General features: G+C 30.6%; 2 protein-coding genes across 3 annotated transcripts in view; both read right to left on the bottom strand.

Moving 5' to 3' along the window:
- Nucleotides 1-2501: 2501 nt before the first annotated feature.
- Nucleotides 2502-6305, bottom strand: LOC111707130 (uncharacterized). Its single transcript, XM_023480139.1, has 5 exons — nt 6243-6305; nt 5338-5494; nt 3771-3911; nt 3446-3496; nt 2502-3048 (listed from the first exon to the last, which is right to left on the bottom strand). The coding sequence occupies exons 2-5, from the start codon at nt 5491-5493 to the stop codon at nt 2956-2958; spliced, it is 441 nt and encodes a 146-aa protein (XP_023335907.1). The 5' UTR covers nt 5494; nt 6243-6305; the 3' UTR covers nt 2502-2955.
- A 3520-nt stretch (nt 6306-9825) lies between these two features.
- The window catches only part of LOC111707139 (coiled-coil domain-containing protein 92), a 13227-nt gene continuing 3260 nt past the window's right edge, over nt 9826-19792 (bottom strand). The window contains exons 4-10 of one of the 2 annotated variants that reach the window (XR_002766383.1): nt 18179-18264; nt 16367-16483; nt 15610-15672; nt 13607-13724; nt 12426-12468; nt 10246-11853; nt 9826-10162 (exon numbers count right to left, since the gene is read on the bottom strand). Coding sequence is in view for 1 of the 2 variants with exons in the window: in XM_023480147.1 (XP_023335915.1) it covers nt 11325-11853; nt 12426-12468; nt 13607-13724; nt 15610-15672; nt 16367-16483; nt 18179-18264 (956 nt within the window). In the remaining variant the exon portion in view is untranslated. Of the gene's footprint in view, nt 11854-12425; nt 12469-13606; nt 13725-15609; nt 15673-16366; nt 16484-18178; nt 18265-19792 lie in introns of both variants that reach the window. The other variant, XM_023480147.1, reaches the window with a different exon arrangement.

Genomic DNA, 19792 nt, shown 5'->3' with positions numbered 1-19792 from the left:
TAAGAAAAATTTTGCCATTAATTTCCAGAAGTTTTAGCGGTTTATATTTTTGAAAAACTTTAGGAAAAGTTCCTTAGGCCATGTACTAAACCAAATTGATCCGTTAAAAAGTTAAAACCCTTGACAGTTGTCATCATTAAAAGGTTTATCATTTATTGAAGAGCTATTGAGAAGAAAAAAAATGTATGCCACAAACTCTGATTTTATAATTCCTATATCTTTGGAACCGATTGTCGTAAATCTCTGATATTTCAAACTTATATTATTTGATCTAACAGAATTCATAGTTTGAAATACGGAGAAAGGTTGAAATATCTAAGGTCTACGACATTGGAATCCAAAGATATAGGATTTAGAAAAGCAGAGTTTGTGGCAAAGACTCAATTCCTCTATGCTGCATGTACCCCCTATATCCTCCACCCACCCTTAGGGATTACTTTCGACATGGAGAAACTCAAATTTAGGTTTAAAATATATCCACATTTATTTATTGATATGGGGTGTACAAGAAAAAAACTATCTTTTCAAAAGGAGTGTTTTTTAATAAACACTCTATTCCGAATTAAATGAAAGTTTTATATATCTTGGAGTAAAACGAGGCAGGACAACAAATTTAAGATTGAATTTTTTGGGACACTCTGTTCAAAATTTGGAAGTGAAATAAAAACAATCTCTATATTTTGTTGTATAGTTGACAGACTTATCCAACCGGGGCTTACTTAAGGAAGGGCGTCTGAACGTGTTTGATGCTTTATCAATAGTTTTAAAAAACTCGATTTATAAATTTATTGATAAATCTTTTAAAAAAAAAATTTGGAAAATTGTTTTGAAGTTTTGAAAAGTTGTGTTGAAAAGGCGTTTTTAAAATCAGGTTGAAAAAGCGTTCATAATAAGTTTATCTCCTCGGTCGATCACAGTAAAAGCAAACCAATATAACATACAATTTAGAAATTTTAAAAACATTTTAGATTCATGTACGCCTTAGCTGAATAATCCGGTTTATTTAAACTCCCAAATAGACTATTAGACAGCTGGAGCAAGCTGTAGAGATATCCTTTAATTAGATGGCAAAATGGGACGGTAAACCAAAGGAATTCTCCCCTCTATTGAGTAGTGTCGCAGTCATATTAAAAGTTAAAAAAAATGTGTAAAGACGGACAATGTAAAGATGCCCATCCTTAGGGCTTAGTGTTCTGTATATTCAATTGCTAGGTGTGAACTAAACATTATTTACAAATATACAGGTAGGCAGAAAACAATATAACGCGGGATTATAATGTCGTCTTCCTCAATTATTTAGGGATTTTGAAAAAACTAGTTTGGAATGAAATTATTGCCGTCTCGTGGTAAAGTCAAAGATAATATATATATAGATATGCAGGCAGGTAGAAACCTCCTTTCCAAATTGCTTGTAGCAGACAACTAATTTTTGAACCTAGCTCTGAGAAAATGTGCAAGGAGAGACATCTATAGCAAATTGATTACTTTCTATATTCCTTTCTTTACCTCAGTTTTATTTGCATTGATTAATTTGTTTCATTAAGTACAATATGCAGTATACATTGTTGATACTATAGTACGCATTGTGTTATCACGCATAAACAAAGTGATAAATTAGCAACAATCCAGAGGATAAAATGCCATGCGTACGACAGAGATGGTGCTGTTTGCACATTTTCTCAAGACCTCAAATTTATACCTGCCTGCATATCTATATATATATTATCTTTGGGTAAAGTCTTTTATTTCTAAACGTTGCCAAGAATTTTCTTAATTGTGAAATGTAATGTTATCACAACAATTATTTAAGTTAAACGAAGTATTCCAATGTCTCTGTCAACAGGATGTTGTTAGAAAGGATATTTGGAAACTTTGTTATTAAAATCGGAAAATCGATAAGCCATTTTGAGAAAAGTTGATTAATTGATTAAAAATATGTTTGAAATAATTTCTCGTTCTTATAAAGAGTATTAAATAAAAAAATATAAAAGAACTCAGTTTTAAATTCATTATTTATATTACTTGTTTTTAATAAAAGCTAGTTTAAAACAGAATTATTCTTTACTTTATCTTTTGATTAGATGTGGCTGTATTAGAATTTTATTAAATGTATAATATAACTATATTATTAACTTTGTAAAAATATGCACCGAACAATATCCGATTCCGAACAGTTTTTAAAAGACTATCAAAACTTAATAAAAAAGTTGTTTTTTTTTGAAAAAAGAACAAGATGGCCTTCGCAGTAATTTTTCTAAAATAAAAACGGAAAATTTGTGCACCAACCACCAACACATTTTCAATCAATTTTTTGTTTACAAAATGTTAAATGATGAATATTTTTCAAACTATTCTAAACTATTACTAAAGACCGAAATTTAAAATTACAAGTCTGTTGTTTGAATTTAATAAATGTTCAATTAATACGACTTTTTTCCTCTATTAATATAGAAGAAGAAGAAAGATGATTTTAAACTGAAATAAAACATTATCAATGCTTTTTATTTTTATTTCAAAATGAAAGGGCATACACCGGTTTTTACATAAACAAATAAATAATAATATACATTATGGAAGGGGGGAGAAAGGGTGTGGCAAATATAGAAAATACAATATTATGTACATAGAAGATGTTAGAAAAAGAAGAAATGTAAAATAGTTTTAAACAATGATATTGAAGAATAAGAATAAAGAGAGAATACAAAATCAATACTGAATGTAGGTAAGATTTGAACATTACTGTGCTCCAGCTAAAATTATTAGATATGTAAATGTTTAACTGTATATAACATACTATTTACAATTATCATCTTAAATGCACAATGGGTGCAAAAAAAGAATAAACTACAACAAAATACTTAATGAAAGGTAATTGGTTGAGATGGTGCTAGGCATCCCACCTGGCGGCGGTTTTTTGAAAATATAAGAGTGCGTATTACTCCATCTAGCGGTGACTTAATTAAACTTCTCGTAGGCCTGGATAGCCTGGTCTACAATAGATGCCATTTGGTTCAGTGTTGCAGCATCTAGGGATCTTCCTTCCTTCCCCTGAAATATAAATATTTTGTAAACAGGAAATGTCACCTGGACTGGACCCCTTATTTTGGGTCGGGTGGTGAGAGAAATTATTTTAAAGAAAAAAAGAAATTATTTTTTTTCAGGAAAAAATCAAAGAATAAACAACGGGCAAGTTTTCCCCTGTTCGATACTGTTTACCAACATTTATTTTTCTATTTTCTCCTATTCAGAAAAAAATCCCTAATAAAACCTTCCAATTATTTGGGCAGAAAGGATTTGAATGGAGTGAAGGGAAACAACCATACCAAAAATTTAAAACAAAAAAATTTCCGCGGCATTTGATCTTAGATATGTAATACGACATTATAAAAAGCTCTTGCTGTATATTCATATATCTGGGATGCACTGCATACTAAAAATTAATTACCGTGATAACTTTGATCTGGTCTCTGATGAGGGCCCCTGTGTTTTCCAGAACCTGCAGTTTAATAAAAGTAAATTATCAACATAATTTCATTATATTTTTTTGAATTTTATCAATCGTGTCTAAATAGAGATTTAATTTGGCATTTATGACATTATGTGATAGTTCTCGTAAACCCCCGGATTTGTCTCATATTGCGAAGATTTTTAGGTAGATTATTTTTTAAATAAAATGTGGATTTAAGTTGTCATTCTCAGAAAAATTCAAATAAATAATTCTGCTAACATTGATTGAGAGGTGCCATGGTTGATCCTTTTACTAAACTAACCTGAGATACATTAGGGAAGAGTTGGATATTAAGAAGATTGGATACAAGCAGAAGGACGGATACAAGGATCATAGCGTTAAAGAAATATCCAGTCAGGTCTGTGTATTCGAATTCTGTATCTACAGCAAATCTACCATTCTCCTGTAGAATCAACGATTATTATAATTTAATCAACATTCTCCTGTAGAATCAACGAATATTATAATTTAATTAGCATTCTCCTGCAGAATCGACGAATATTATAATTTAAACAACATTCTCCTGTAGAATCAACGAATATTATAATTTAAACAACATTCTCCTATAGAATCAACGAATATTATAATTTAATCAACCTTCTCCTGTAGAATCAACGAATATTATAATTTAATCAACATTCTCCTGCCGAATTAACGAATATTATAATTTAATCAACATTCTCCAGTAGAACCAACGAATATTATATTTTAATCACCATTCTCCTGTAGAATCAACGAATATTATATTTTAATCACCATTCTCCTGTAGAATCAACGAATATTATAATTTAAACAACATTCTCCTGTAGAATCAACGAATATTATAATTTAATCAACATTCTCCTGTCCCCCCCAATTAATTAGGGTTAACTTGAAAAAAAAATCGTTTTATTAAAAGCACAAAAAAATATTTAAAAGTAAAGATAATATTTTTCTTCACTTTTAAATAATTATAGAAAGTATTTAAGAAAGCAAGGAACCAATTATATACATACTAATATTAAGTTAGTTTCAGAGATTAGATGAAGTTAGAGAAGGGGGGGGCACCTGATGCCCCCCCCCTTAATTAGGGTTAACTTGAAAAAAAAATAGTTTTATTGAAAGCACAAACAAATAGTTAAAAGTAAAGATAAGATTTTTCTACATTTTTAAATAATTATATAAGTAATAAAGTAAGCAAGTAACAAATTAAAAATATTTCCGAATATTCAATAATTGAAAATCGACTGGAATGCGATTGATTGATTGAATAAATGGGTGTTTATTGATTGATGTTATAAGTAATAAAGTAAGCAAGTAAAAAAGTAAAAATATTTCCAAATTGTAAGGAATATTTTATAATTGAAAATCGACTGTAATTCGATTGATTGATTGATTAAATAAATAGTTTGATGTTATAAGAGTTAAGATACAAAACTTGGATTAGAGCAAACTTTAGAATGGGAATACATACAGGCACAGATAGATAGATAGATAGATAGAAAGATGCAAGGTTATAATGCATTATAACCTTGGATAGATAGATAGATAGATAGAAAGAAAGATACTTCGATAGAAATTTATATGGATACAGTAATAACCAGAAAATTGTAGAATATGACGTCGACATTAAAGACATATTAAAGTGCATCTGATGTTGTTATAAAGCAGAAAGCTTCAGTAGTAACTTATTAAATCGATTATTAGTCTGTTTACATTGGACAATTGCTGTGATTCATGTTCTATGGACTGCTTAAAGTTATATATTAGATAGATAGATAGAAAGTTAGAAAAACAGATAATTGTAATAATAAGTATTATAATAATGATAACAGTGATGATAATAATACCTGAGAAACATCTAGCTTGGCGTTAATATCCGGAGCATACTCTCCTGCTCCGACCTTATCTCCGATCTCAACGGAGAAGGATGGGATGGTTCGAACCTCCTGCTGCTGAGGCAAGGCGGAGATCAGGGGTAGAAGCGTGAACAGAAGACAGAACATTCTAGAATATAAAAGTTGGATTAGTTTAAAGGGAGTGTTTACAAAAAATGAATTAGGCCACACTTAAACAGAGGAAAAAGGTCAAATTTTAGGTATCGTTTTTACTCACAAGCATTACAACACTAATAATTAGATCAAATAATCAAAGTTTGAAATATCAAGGGTTTACACCATCAGGTTGCAAAGATATAGGAATATGAAACCAAATATTGTTCTTAATCTTCTGTAAAATTAACTCTAGAGGAACTGCGAGGATTTTACATCAAAGTGTATAAAAGCAAAGTTATTTGTTAACTACCTACTAGAGGTTTAAAAGCTTATAAAAAAGATGAATTTTGATTGAAAACATGTAATAAAACAATCTCACCGAAATATATATAAAACATGTTCTTTTAGTAAATTCCATTTCTAAACAATGTCTTTTGAGCAATTTTGCTTTTCTTAGCACAGATAGAACATGCTGTAAAGTTTTATTTTGTATAGTTGTCAAAAAGAAAAAAAAAATTCGGGTTTAAAATAAAACTAGAGAAATTATGAGGTCTGCTTAACGTTCCTATCAATAATTCCGGATAAACTCCAGCACTCCACTCGGCACAAGGAAAATTAGGACTCACGCGACAATACTACTACGACATAGTGACCTCATAGCACTCTAATTTTAATTTTAAGTAAGAGAAAAGCGAATAAAGTGAAAACATAACGTGAAGTTTAATTTGAATTGACGTTGTATCAGTTTCTATGTGTTTGACCTGGTTTCTAATTATGATCCTATCTGGTTGACCATTAACAAGCTAATGCAAGTTGACCCTCAGGTCAGGGTTGAAATAAACCCTAAGAAGAGATGTAAGGACACGAGTAACCTTTTAATTTGTAATGAGATAATTATAATATAATATATTGTTGAAAAGAAAATCATCATAAAATGTGTATATCTTTCTTTAGAATATATCTTTACATGCATCTTCCTTTAGAATATATCTGTACATACATCTTCCTTTAGAATATATTTTTACATACATCTTCCATTAGAATATATGTTTCCATACATCTTCCTTTAGAATATATCTTTACATACATCTCCTTTAGAATATATCTTTACATACATCTTCCTTTAGAATATATATTTGCATACATCTTCAATTAGAAAATATGTTTACATACATCTTCCTTTAGAATATATGTTTACATACGTCTTCCTTTATAATATATGTTTACATACATCTTCCTTAACAATATATGTTTACATACATCTTCCTTTAGAATATATGTTTACATACATCTTCCTTAACAATATATGTTTACATACATCTTCCTTTAGAATATCTGTGTACAGACACCTTTCATTAGAATATATGTTTTTCCTTGACAACATATGCTTACAGACATTTTCCTTTAGAATATATGTTTACAATTTAAATAATGTTTCTTTAAATATGTCAATAATGTCACTAGATACTGATAATAATATTCTTAAACTCTCGTCTTTATGTTTGGTTGTTTTGATTGGTTGGCCCATTATAAGCGAATAAGAATTGTTAATAAATAGATGGATGTACACTGTACAGTGTACTTTTTAAACAAAACAATGATGATAAATCATGAATAAGGTAAGGAGGGGATGAAAAAGTATAAGTGAAAGGGTGGGGGTACTCAGCGGAAAGGTTGTAACAGAGGGTAACATATATTACTAGAATCATGTTTATGAATTACAGGGTGAAGAAGATAGCTAAGACTAAGTTTCTCCACATGCAAAACAGCTATTTTTTACAGATATAACTTGCATCACTGGTACGGTACTTTCATTACTTGTACGTTACTTGCATTACTGGTATGGTACTTGCATAACTGGTACGGTACTTGCATTACTGGTACGGTACTTGCATAACTGGTACGGTACTTGCATTACTGGTATGGTACTTGCATTACTGGTACGGTACTTGCATTACTGGTATGGTACTTGCATTACTGGTACGGTACTTGCATTACTGGTACGGTACTTGCATTACTGGTACGGTACTTGCATTACTTGGTACGGCTTTGGGACCTAGTACCTCCTCTAGTTTTGATTTTACACATAAGTACGAGATAAACAAATTTAATCAGTTACATAATGGTTACATAATGGTTTCATAATGGTTAAATAACAGAAATTCAAATAATTCATAATATTACAATTGTCATGTTCTCGTTAATAAAAGTTTGAGGAGGAAGTTATTCAAAAGAAGTTATTATTGAAATATCATAAGATTTTAACTTATAGTGAAATTTACTTCAGCTTGACGTGGTTACGTGGTACATGAAGGGTTCGGGTCGTTTTTTGAAAAAAATGGGTCACAATGAACGAACCACTCGTTTTGAACCTTTAAAAAGGAAAAGCAAAAAAAGAAACAAAAAAACCGATTGTTTTCGACAAATTTTTCACTGATGAATCTGATTTTTTTATGACAATTAATTAAATTTTTTTTTGTTTTTTTATCGAGAGAAATAACCTGAATGTTTTCCGACCTAAAGTTTTTTTGGTCAAAGGGTTTTCCGACAAATAATGTATTTTGTCTAAAAACGGACGTTAATGGTCGTTAACGAAGGGTTGTCGTTTACGATCGTCAAAAATTAAAAACGACTTACCTTCGTTAACAAAATGACGAACTAAAAACGACTTCTTCTTTTTTTGATTTAAAAACCCGATCTTTTTTAAAAACGGCAGCTCCGTTTTTCGTTTTTTTTCGTCGTTTTTGAAATCAAAAGATTGAATTAAAAAAAAGTGAAAACGTGCACATTTTGAACCAAATACATAAAGATAAATGCTAAATAAAATTTTATGCATTTTTTTGCAAAGAGATTATGGACTCAAAGGGGAATCACGGCACTTATATCCTTGAAGGATCATTTATATTCATCACGACATTCTTGGTTTTATACATTTTTAATTCAACTCAGAAAAAAGAAATTGTAAATTTTATATTTTTCATGCTAAATCTTTGAAGTCAAGGAATAAAATGTGGATAATGCACCAGGAAATATTAAATTTTTCATTTTCTGAGTTTAAGAGACTGTTAGTGTAATTTTAAGTACTCCTTAAAGCTGGCAATTCACAACGATACCCTTAAAAGCATTGTCCGATTAAGTTTGAATTAAATATCAATGTTTTTAATTTTGAAAACTGATTATTTTTTATTTTGGGTTTACATAATAAGTGAGTTCTGGAGTTCTGTTGCTCGAAAATACTTTTAAGGTCTAGAAAAACGACAATATCCTACACATTCTGGATCAGATAAACGTTTCAAGGGTACCATTGTGAATCGGATAGTGTCATAAATTTGCTTAACTTGTAAAAAAAATAAAATAAAATAAGATTGTGATGAAAATGTTAAAAATTAGAGTGTAACCTCCAATTCTCTCTCTGAGTATATACCTCAATGTTTTTTGTTCAATAAAAATAAGAAAAAGTATTGATATAGCTTTATTTTATTTTCTAAACTAACTCTATAAATACAATAAAATATAGTAAACGTAAAAAATCACAGCCCTTGAGTAATCAAAAAAATAAAAAATCTTTAGAATTGATTAACTCATTTCAATAAAATCTACAGAATTGATTAACTCATTTCGTTAAAATCTACAGAATTCATTAAATCCTTTCATTAAAATCTACAGAATTTATTAGCTCATTTCATTCAAATCTATAGAATTAATTAACTCATTTCATTAAAATCTATAGAATTGATTGAATCATTTCGTTAAAATCTACAGAATTGATTAAATCATTTCATTAAAATCTACAGAATTAGTTATCTCATTTCATTCAAATCTACAGAATTGGTTAACTCATTTCATTAAAATCTATAAAATTGATTAACTCATTTCAATAAAAAGAGTGATTTCTTTGTTCTTCTGCTAAATCAAACTTTAAAAAAAAATTTTTAATTACAAAACCAAAACAAAAAATAAAAAAATTTCTGGCTTTAAAAATTTGTGAGAAATCCATATTCGATGAAATTCGAAATGTTTTAAGTTGACTTTAGGAACAGGTTCAGCTGTGACACCATGACCATGATTCTATAATAGACAAATAATGGTATATTTCATTCATTGTTTGTAATTCTGGGCACAATGCCTTTTTCCCCTGAATGTTTACTTGTTTACTTAAATAGCAAATTTTCAGTTGAAATTATACTTCAATTGCTTTCAATAGAAAGGAATCACACAGTCGAATTTTCTAATCCCTGTTAACTTTTGATATTTTAAATTCAAATTATTTGATCTAACAGAATTCATAGTTTGAAGTATCTAAGGACTACCACTTTGGGTTGCAAAGATATATGGATTAGGAAATCAGAGTTTGTGGCAAAGAATCAATTTCTTTGTCAATAATGTGACGTTTCTTAACATTTTGTAAAATTGAAATCACGAAGTAGTGAACAGAATATGTAAAATCACATAAATAAACATTTTATTGCTGCATGAGAGATACATGTCTAAAATTACGGGGGTTTCTTGAGCAAAGGAACTGAATAATGATAATAGTTTGATCAATTATAGGCAGCTGTAAAAACAAATAAAAAATTATTTCTGTCAAAAAAAAAGACAGATATTAAAGGAACTGTAAATGTGATTTCACGTGTCAGTCTATGCAAAGAGGGCCCAATTTACTACGGTTTGCGTGTTCGTCCTGTACAGATTTATGTGTGTGTAAACTTATCAAAACCCGCATGTATTCTGTTATGCACAGTCTGAACTCAACACAGCGTACACGTGTACAGAGATATGTGTGTGTAAACTTATCAAAACCCGCATGTATTCTGTTACGTACAGTCTGAACTCAACACAGCGTACACGTGAGAGTTATGTGTGTGTAAACTTATCAAAACCCGCATGTATTCTGTTACGTACAGTCTGAACTCAACACAGCGTACACGTGAGAGTTATGTGTGTGTAAACTTATCAAAACCCGCATGTATTCTGTTACGTACAGTCTGAACTCAACACAGCGTACACAAAATTTTCAGTGGAAAACAAGCAGTGTTCTCTTTGCATGGATAGTCATTTAAAATTACACCTACAGTTCCTTTTATTTGATTTTGAATTTACTTTCTTACTACCTCAATACCTTTGCATTTAGTTCTAGGAGCTAATGAATACAATTGGATGGCTACATTTGATATTAACAAAAACCACAAGTTTTTAGAAAATTTCGACGTAATTCACAACAAACATTCCAATGTTTTTGTTTTTCTCCGTAAATATGGAGGGTCATGAATAGAAATTACTTTTACAGTCTATTTAAAGGGCACTTAGTTTTTGACAGCAGCTTAAACACCAACTTTATAAATAACAGGAAATATTGATAACAACAACATTATAATAACAAAACTTGAAATGATAACAAAATTGAGTATTGGTATAAAGCATTTTTAATTCTTTTTTATTGCCAATAACAATTTAATTATTAGCAATTAAAAACAACATTTCGAGATGAAAAATAGTCAAATTTTGAGCTAGAAAATCTCAAATGGTTAATTTATCACAAAATATTTAGTATTTTATTAAAGGGAGAGTAGACCTATAATTTCTGGTGAATATCCAGTTAAAGAGAATACTTTCAAGCCAATTTTACAAAGATACCCTTTAATTGTTTTGTGAAAAAATAAGATATCATTGTTTTTTCTTTCTGAAAACTAGTAATGTTCAATTGAAGGTTCTTTATAAAAATTAAAGGAGACTATTAGAATTTAAGACAGACAAACTATGGAAAATGGTTTATAGGGTATCAGTGTGAATCAATCATGAAACTCTGTTAACGGGGGTCACTTGTAATTGCGTCTCCGTTCCCTTTAAACAACAGAGTCAGAGTTTTTTTCTGAATAGTTTGAAAACATTCCCTCCTGCGTGAGAACCTGTTCTACCTCTATTCCTGCAGGTCCAGATTGTTTAACAAAACCACCGATAGGTGGCAGAGTTGACACTGGCGCTTTATAATCAGGCGGCAGTGAGTTATACTTTGATTCTGCTTTTTCAAATCCCTTCATAGCAAGGGATAGTGGTGGATTAGAATGACTGTAAAGGCTTGGGGACGAGGCTTCCTCTGGGGTTAAATCACTTGTTAATGCTTCTGTTCTACGAGATGTTAATAAACTAAGACGATTTGGATCAGTGTACACTTTGTCGTCAATTCGCTTGAGATGATGTCGAAACACTTTAGATCGTCGATTTTCTCGGACTACATCTTTACCCCGGTCGACAGGTTCGCTGGGGTCATCTCGGGTCAAGGTCGAGGATGGTATGGGGGTCAAGGTTGAGGAGGGTATGGGGGTCAAAGGGTCGCTAGAGTTCAAAAGAGATCTAGGGGTTATACTCGGAGCCCTGCTTTAGAGCTTTTAGATGCAACTGTTTAAAGTATCCAATTTGTTCCCTATATCGAACTATCGAAAAGCATTTCACATTTTTGTTACAAATTGTGTTCATACATTATTACATCCCTAACGGTATGTTCCTAGTTATGAACAAAATGTGAGTAGTTTCGAAAACTATGCTTTCTATAAGTCAACCAATTATGCAAAAATGTATGCGACATTACTGGTATAACTTTGTGACCTCGTAGCTCCTCTTATAGTTTATGAGATTTTAATTAAAGAAAATCAAAGAAAGAAGCTGAGCAACCAACTCTAATTTTTCAAAATTATATCTTTACAGCCTACGTCATAAGGTTGCAAAGATATCAAGAAGTTCTGCTACAGGGTGTCCCAAAAAACATGGGAATTCAGTGACGAATTCGATATTGTCTTTGTTATGAATTAGCATTGTAATACCTAATTTCAAAAGCCATAATATTATTATGTCTGCTAGAGTTTATTTTATGAAAAGGGTAAAAGACTTTCCGCCTAAATGTAAAGATTTAAAAGAAATAATTTGGAACATTTCCATCTAAAGCTTTCCTAATCACAATATCATCTTTCTCAGAGAAACCCTTTGAACCATCTGAAAATATAAATTTTATCTAATCTTTATTGAAGATTACGTTTTATTCAAAATTCTCTAGATGGATTTAATGTGGTCATATTAAAGGGACTTTATGTACTTTCAATTAGGACTCCCTTTTTTTGTTGCTTGAGCAAAATAATGGAGTTATTTCTTTTTTTCTATCTAAAATGCGAGCGAAAATTTTCTCATTTTTTGAGCGAAATTTCGCTGAAAACCCTTTATGAGACCAGTGTAATGTTCCTTTTTCATTTGTAAATTTACAACCTATTTGTAAATTGACATATATAAGTAAATTGTAAAATGTATGTAATTCAATGTAAATTTAGACGTTTATGGATAAAAATAAACTAGTATATGAAGGATTTGTAAATTGTAAATTCTTAATTGTATAATGGCATTTTTTTGTAAATTGTAAATTGTAAATTGTAAATTGTAAATTGTAAATTGTAAATTGTAAATTGTAAATTGTAAAAAATTGTAAATTGTAAACTGTAAACTGTAAATTGTAAATTGTAAATTGTAAATTGTAAATTGTTAATTGTAAATTGTAAATTGTAAATTTTAAATTGTAAATTGTAAATTGTAAATTGAATAATTGTAAATTGTAAATTGTAAATTTTAAATTGTAAATTGTAAATTGTAAATTGTAAATTGTAAGTTATTCCCATATCTGGTGTGTATTTTACCAGATAATGATATACTTGATTCTCCTAAATAGTTGGCTGTCGAACCTCAAAAATACATTTTCTTTTGTTTTTAAAGGGAGTGTTCGCTATAAATAAAAGGGGGCAAGGCTGAATCCCTTTCAAATTAAATTATTATGAATTTTAATAGAATTTAGTCTAAAGGGAGTTTAGGTATTTTATTTTTATTAAAAATTCCCTGTCAATCATGTTTTAATGATGATGAAATATCTAAATGAAGTTAAATGTTTTTCTTTGTAAAGAAAATGTTGAAATTTAGAAAGTATATATGCTAGTTAATTAATTTTATTGACTGAGGAAGCTGTAAAAATGGGGGGATTGGAATACCCCCCCCACCCCCCTCCCCTTAAGTTGGGATATCATTTATAAAGTTGTAATGATAGTAAAAATAAACGGGACGCAAGAAAAAAATGTAGAGATTACCATGTTACCTGGACTTCTGGCTTTTCTAGAAATTTCTTGGATTTTCTCTTGATTAGAAGCGTTTCCATCTTTGTACAATTCTTTGACTCTAGCTTGAAGTTTGGCAATATCAACCTCAACTACCACCTATATACAGTTTATAATTATATTCTTGCTTGAAGTTTGGCAATATCAACCTCAACTACCACCTATACAGTTTATAATTTTATTCTTGCTTGAAGCTTGGCAATATCAACCTCAACTACCACCTATACAGTTTATAATTTTATTCTTGCTTGAAGCTTGGCAATATCAACCTCAACTACCACCTATATGCAGTTTATAATCATATTCTAGCTTGAAGTTTGATAATATCAACCTCAACTACCACCTATATACAGTTTATAATTATATTCTTGCTTAAAGTTTACAGTTTATAATTATATTCTTGCTTAAAGTTTGGTAATATCAACTTCAACTATCACCTATACAGTTTATAATTATATTCTTGCTTAAAGTTTGGCAATATCAACTTCAACTATACCACCTGTACAGTTTATAATTATATTCTTGCTTGAAGCTTGGCAATATCAACCTCAACTACCACCAATATACAGTTTATAATTTTATTCTTGCTTGAAGCTTGGCAATATCAACCTCAACTACCACCTATATACAGTTTATAATTATATTCTAGCTTGAAGCTTGGCAATATCAACTTCAACTACCACCTATATACAGTTTATGATTATATTCTTGCTTGAAGTTTGGTAATATAAACCTCGACTACCACCTATAAACAGTTTATAATTATATTCTTGCTTGAAGTTTGGTAATATCAACTTCAACTACCACCTATATACAGTTTATAATTATACTCTAGCTTGAAGTTCGACAATATCAACCTCAACTACCACCTAAACAGTTTAAAATTATACTCTAGCTTGAAACTTGGCAATATCAACCTCAACTACCACCTATATACAGTTTATAATTATATTCTTGCTTGAAGTTTGGCAATATCAACTGCAACTACCACCTATATACAGTTTATAATTATATTCTAGCTTGAAGCTTGGCAATATCAACCTCAACTACCACCTATACAGTTTATAATTATATTCTAGCTTGAAGTTTGGTAATATAAACTTCAACTACTACCTGTACAGTTTATAATTATATTCTAGCTTGAAGTTTGGTAATATAAACCTCAACTACTACCTGTACAGTTTATAATTATATTCTAGCTTGAAGCTTGGCAATATCAACCTCAACTACCACCTATATACAGTTTATAATTATACTCTAGCTTGAAGCTTGGTAATATCAACTTCAACTACCACCTATACAGTTTATAATTATATTCTTGCTTGACGTTTGGCAATATCAATTTCAACTACCACCTATATACAGTTTATAATTATACTCTAGCTTGAAGCTTGGCAATATCAACCTCAACTACCACCTATATACAGTTTATAATTATACTCTAGCTTGAAGTTTGGCAATATCAACTTCAACTACCACCTATATACAGTTTATTATCATACTCTAGCTTGAAGTTTGGCAATATCAACCTCAACTACCACCTATATACAGTTTATAACTTTACTCTAGCTTGAAGCTTGGTACTACCACCTATACAGTAGGGTAAAAGAAAAATGTTAAATGAAACATATTTTTTATAATTTCTATTAGACGTTTCCAGTGTGAAATTAATTAAAAAAAACTTTAAATCAATTTTTTATTTCAAAAGCTCATTACAGACTTGTTACCCTTTTAAGCCATAAATGAATTATTTAAAAAACTTGTTTTTAATGGTTTGCGGTCCTTAATCTGGCATAAAAGAAAATAAAAATTGACATAAATTTTAAAACATTTAATGGTCAATGCACTTATTTCAACATCAAGAACTAAAACTTTTTGCATAAAAACATTATTAGACACTCATAAAACTGCTAAAACTAAATGTCGTCTTCTTTTTCCGCATATTTTTTCACTCCCTCTGTATTTGGGCAATTATAAACCATACCTGGCGTTTTAGATCAGCTAAGCGTTGATTTTTGTCTTCTAGTTGTAGAGTTAAACTTTCAATCTAAATTGTTCCAAAGTATAATTATACGGACTGTACGAGTGTAAGTATAATTTCAAGTGGTCCTTCATGCATAGAGATGGAAACACCTGATTCAGAACGGTTCCCTTAAAGTATGAATTCAATATCAATGTTTATAATTATGAAAATTGACTTGCGCATTTCTACTGCAGGAAAACATAAAGGAAATATTAGAATAAAACATTCTAAACGACAATATCTTCCACATTTTTAATCAGATACAGGTTTCAAGGGTAGCTTTGTGAATAGGTTATTGTCATCTTTGGATGGACGCCCACTTGAAAAAAAGCTTTGCAGTAATTAAATGTTACGAATGCATAAAAAAAGATCTTTTCCAAATAAACTGATTAATCGCAACAAATTTCCCAGGAAAGGTTTATGCTCAGAATTTCAAAAAGTTGTCTCCAAAGATGTCTGATTTTGTAGAATTTTGAAAATCCACAAACAAATATTATTTATTCTGCAATTCGAAGTTGAAATATAAAGGTGGCAGGGTTTCTATTTCCAACTTTGACTATAAAAACTAGTCAAATTATTTTTTTGGGGAATTTTGGGAAAGGTCTATTACAACATCATATTACACAAGATATAAAGATAAAAACATCTGAGTTTGTGGCGAGTAATTAATTCACTTTTGCCCCCGTCTTATAACTAAATCCTGTGTACGCCCCTGTACCTGGTTCTCCATCTGTATCCTGTCCCAGGCCCTCTGCTGCACCATCTCTCTCTCCCTCTCCTCCCCCTTCTTCACCTTCTTCTCTAGATCTCGCAATCTCTCCTGACTTACGTCATACTACAATAGTAATAATAAACCATCTCTCTCCCTTCTCCATATTCTTCTCTAGATCTAACAAGCTCTCCTGACCCACGTCATACTACAATAGTAATAATAAACCATCTCTCTACCCCTTCACATTCTTCTCTAGATCTAACAATCTCTCCTGACCCACGTCATACTAAGATAGTAATAATAAACCATCTCTCTCCCTTCTCCATATTCTTCTCTAGATATAACAATCTCTCCTGACCCACGTCATACTACGATAGTAATAATAAACCATCTCTCTACCCCTTCACATTCTTCTCTAGATCTAATAATCTCTCCTGACCTACGTCATACTACAATAGTAATAATAAACCATCTCTCTACCCCTTCACATTCTTCTCTAGATCTAACAATCTCTCCTGACCCACGTCATACTACAATGGTAATGATAAACCATCTCTCTACCCCTTCACATTCTTCTCTAGATCTAACAATCTCTCCTGACCTACGTCATACTACAATAGTAATAATAAACCATCTCTCTTTCTCCCTCTCCTCTCCCTTCCCCACCAATTCTTCTTTAAAGTATATAAAGTAGTAATCTCTGTCAGTTTGTATGAACCCGAAGACCGATTTGCCAAAATTTTCATTGGAGAATAGTGCAGATACAGTACATGACAGGACATTACAGTACATGACAGTACAGTACAGGAAATTACAGTTCAGGACAGTTCAGTACAGTATAGCACAGATAATTAAAGTATTTTTAAAGATTGAACAAAAATATTCATCCGTTCCAAAAATTAATTTCACTTTATATAACATACTTTTACCCAAGGTAGACTTGCCTATCTACCTACCTACCTGCCATCTTCCTACCTACTTACCTATCTACCTACCTACCTGCCATCTACCGACCTACTTACCTATCTACCTAACTTCTTACCTATCTACCTACCTACCTGCCATCGACCTACCTGCTTACCTATCTACCAACCTACTTACCTATCTACCTACCTACTTACCTGTCTACCTACCTACCTGCCATCTACCTACCTACTTACCTATCTACCTACCTACTTAACTATCTACCCAACTACTTACCTATATACCTACCTACTTACCTATCTACCTACCTATCTGCCATCTACCTACCTACCTGCCATCTACCTATCTACCTGCCATCTACCTACCTGTAGCTCCCCATCTTTCTACTACACATATATGAAAAAGTATTAAAGCTCTTTATATATGGGTTAACCCAGAACTTTGGAGACATAAGAGTATCTGCAGTATTCCATTATCAGTAGGTTTAGAAAACGACATTTTATTAATTTTTTTGATGGCTCCGAATTTCTGGGTTGAACCAAATAGATTGTAGTACAATAGATAGCAACGTAGAATTGGTACACTCTCAGTACAGCTGTAGTCTGACGTCACAAGTGTCAACTTAGTTTTTGTGTCCGACAAAATTATTAATGAGAGTGATAGTTTTAGAATAAAGTGCTTATCTTATAATAAAATAAGTGCAATTTTATGTGTTCCTTATTTTCTGTTTTTGCACTTTTTTATTTCATCTAGGAAAACATGTCAACTAATGTGAGAAGAGACAATTTTGTTTTCCTTGCTATATTTGACACTTGTGACGTCATGTATAATTGGTCCATGACTCTGCTGCCACCTATTGTACTTGATAATCTATCTGTGTTAAACTGTTTGTACCTCTAGTTTTAGAATCCTTAGTTTCTCTTTGAGCAATTCTTCTGTAGATGCTACTTGTCCCTGCAGGGTTACAGAAAACTGAAGTTCTAAATTTAAAAAAAACATTGCTATAGATGACAGTCCCTTTAATAACTGTGACAAATGTACTATTTTCATCTTACAAAATTTGTTGGTAGGACCGGAGACAAATTCAACTAGTAGCATCATTCTTAAAATTTTGTTGAATGACAATTATCATTGATCAACATTTAAAGAATTTGAATTTAGCTCCGGTAAAAGATATACCAAATAAATATGAAATTTCAATTATTACGTATAGTTTACAGCGATTTAATTAGTTTTATTTATAAATATATATATTGGTTTTAAAAGATTATCTACCGTTTGTAAATCCCAGAAACAGATTTTCTACATTATTATATAGGACTTCCTTATAGTACATCATTCGTGAAACTGTGGAATAGGAAGACGACATTTCCATGTTAATTTGACTATTAGTCCGTCGTCTTTCACAGTTTTATTTATATCACTGTATTTCTAAGCTGTAGAGCCAGTTGTTGTACTTTGGTCTAATAAAAATATTAATAAAATTGAAGTCAGATTTCTTGCAGCCGGTGCTCCTTGTATCCAAAGAGAATAGAATATATATTAGAGGGGAATTTAGAGAATCCTTCGATATGAAATTTTTCAGTCACTTTCAGCCTGAAAGGGAGTTCAAAGTGTACAAATCATGTAAATGTTCACAAATTATAAGCAGTAGAGTACATTATTACAGTATGTTCCCTGGACTATTCATTTCAATTTCGAATTTTTAAATGTGAAATGATCATTGGTCAATTATGAAACCAGCCTATTTCATAATTTGGTTTTTTAATATCAATTTAGATTTTCTATAAAATGATGTTCCAGGGCCCAACAGGTTATATAGCACAAATATGTGAAGTACACGGTACACCTGCAGTAAGAAAACAGTACAACAAAATGGCCGTTTTACACTTTTTTCTAGTAAATTCCTCTCTAATATATATTCTATTCTCTTTGCTTGTATCCAATACAAATATGGAGGAAAAGGGGGGGGGAGATACAACTAGGGGGAAGGGGGGGACAAAATGTTAAAATATTAGAGATGATAAATTTGTTTTAAACCCGCATGGGATATACTATGCTGTGCAAGGTAAATCAAAGTAAATTTTATTTTTATTGGGTTTATCTATGAAATATCTTAATATATAAAACTAGCAGAAGTGCCCGGCGTTGCCCGTGGAAAAAAATAAAAAAATGTTGAAAAAAAATTTGAAATATCTTAATATAGGAAATATCTTAATATATAAAATATCTTAAAATTTGAAATGTCTTAATCTATGAAATATCTTAAATTATGAAATATCTTAATATATGAAATATCTTAAATTATGAAATATCTTAATCTATGAAATATCTTTAGTTATGAAATATCTTAAAATTTGAAATATCTTAATATATGAAATATCTTAAAATTTGAAATATCTTAATATATGAAATATCTTAATCTATGAAATATCTTAAATTATGAAATATCTTAATATATGAAATATCTTAATCTATGAAATATCTTAAATTATGAAATATCTTAAT

The sequence above is a fragment of the Eurytemora carolleeae genome, unplaced genomic scaffold (assembly GCF_000591075.1).
Source record: "Eurytemora carolleeae unplaced genomic scaffold, Eaff_2.0 scaffold587, whole genome shotgun sequence".
Taxonomy (NCBI): Eukaryota; Metazoa; Arthropoda; class Copepoda; order Calanoida; family Temoridae; genus Eurytemora; species Eurytemora carolleeae.
Note: the sequence above shows the minus strand (reverse complement) of the source record. Positions and strands in the feature narration are given on the sequence as shown.

What these genes read in the sequence shown, in the direction of transcription:
- LOC111707130 (XM_023480139.1), bottom strand. Translation starts at nt 5,493, where the DNA reads ATGTTCTGTCTTCTGTTCACGCTTCTACCCCTGATCTCCGCCTTGCCT. An exon ending in TCTTCCCTAATGTATCTCAG is followed by an intron (nt 3,497 to 3,770) that starts GTTAGTTTAGTA and finishes ATTAAACTGCAG; the next exon opens with GTTCTGGAAAACACAGGGGC. An exon ending in ACCAGATCAAAGTTATCACG is followed by an intron (nt 3,049 to 3,445) that starts GTAATTAATTTT and finishes TTTATATTTCAG; the next exon opens with GGGAAGGAAGGAAGATCCCT.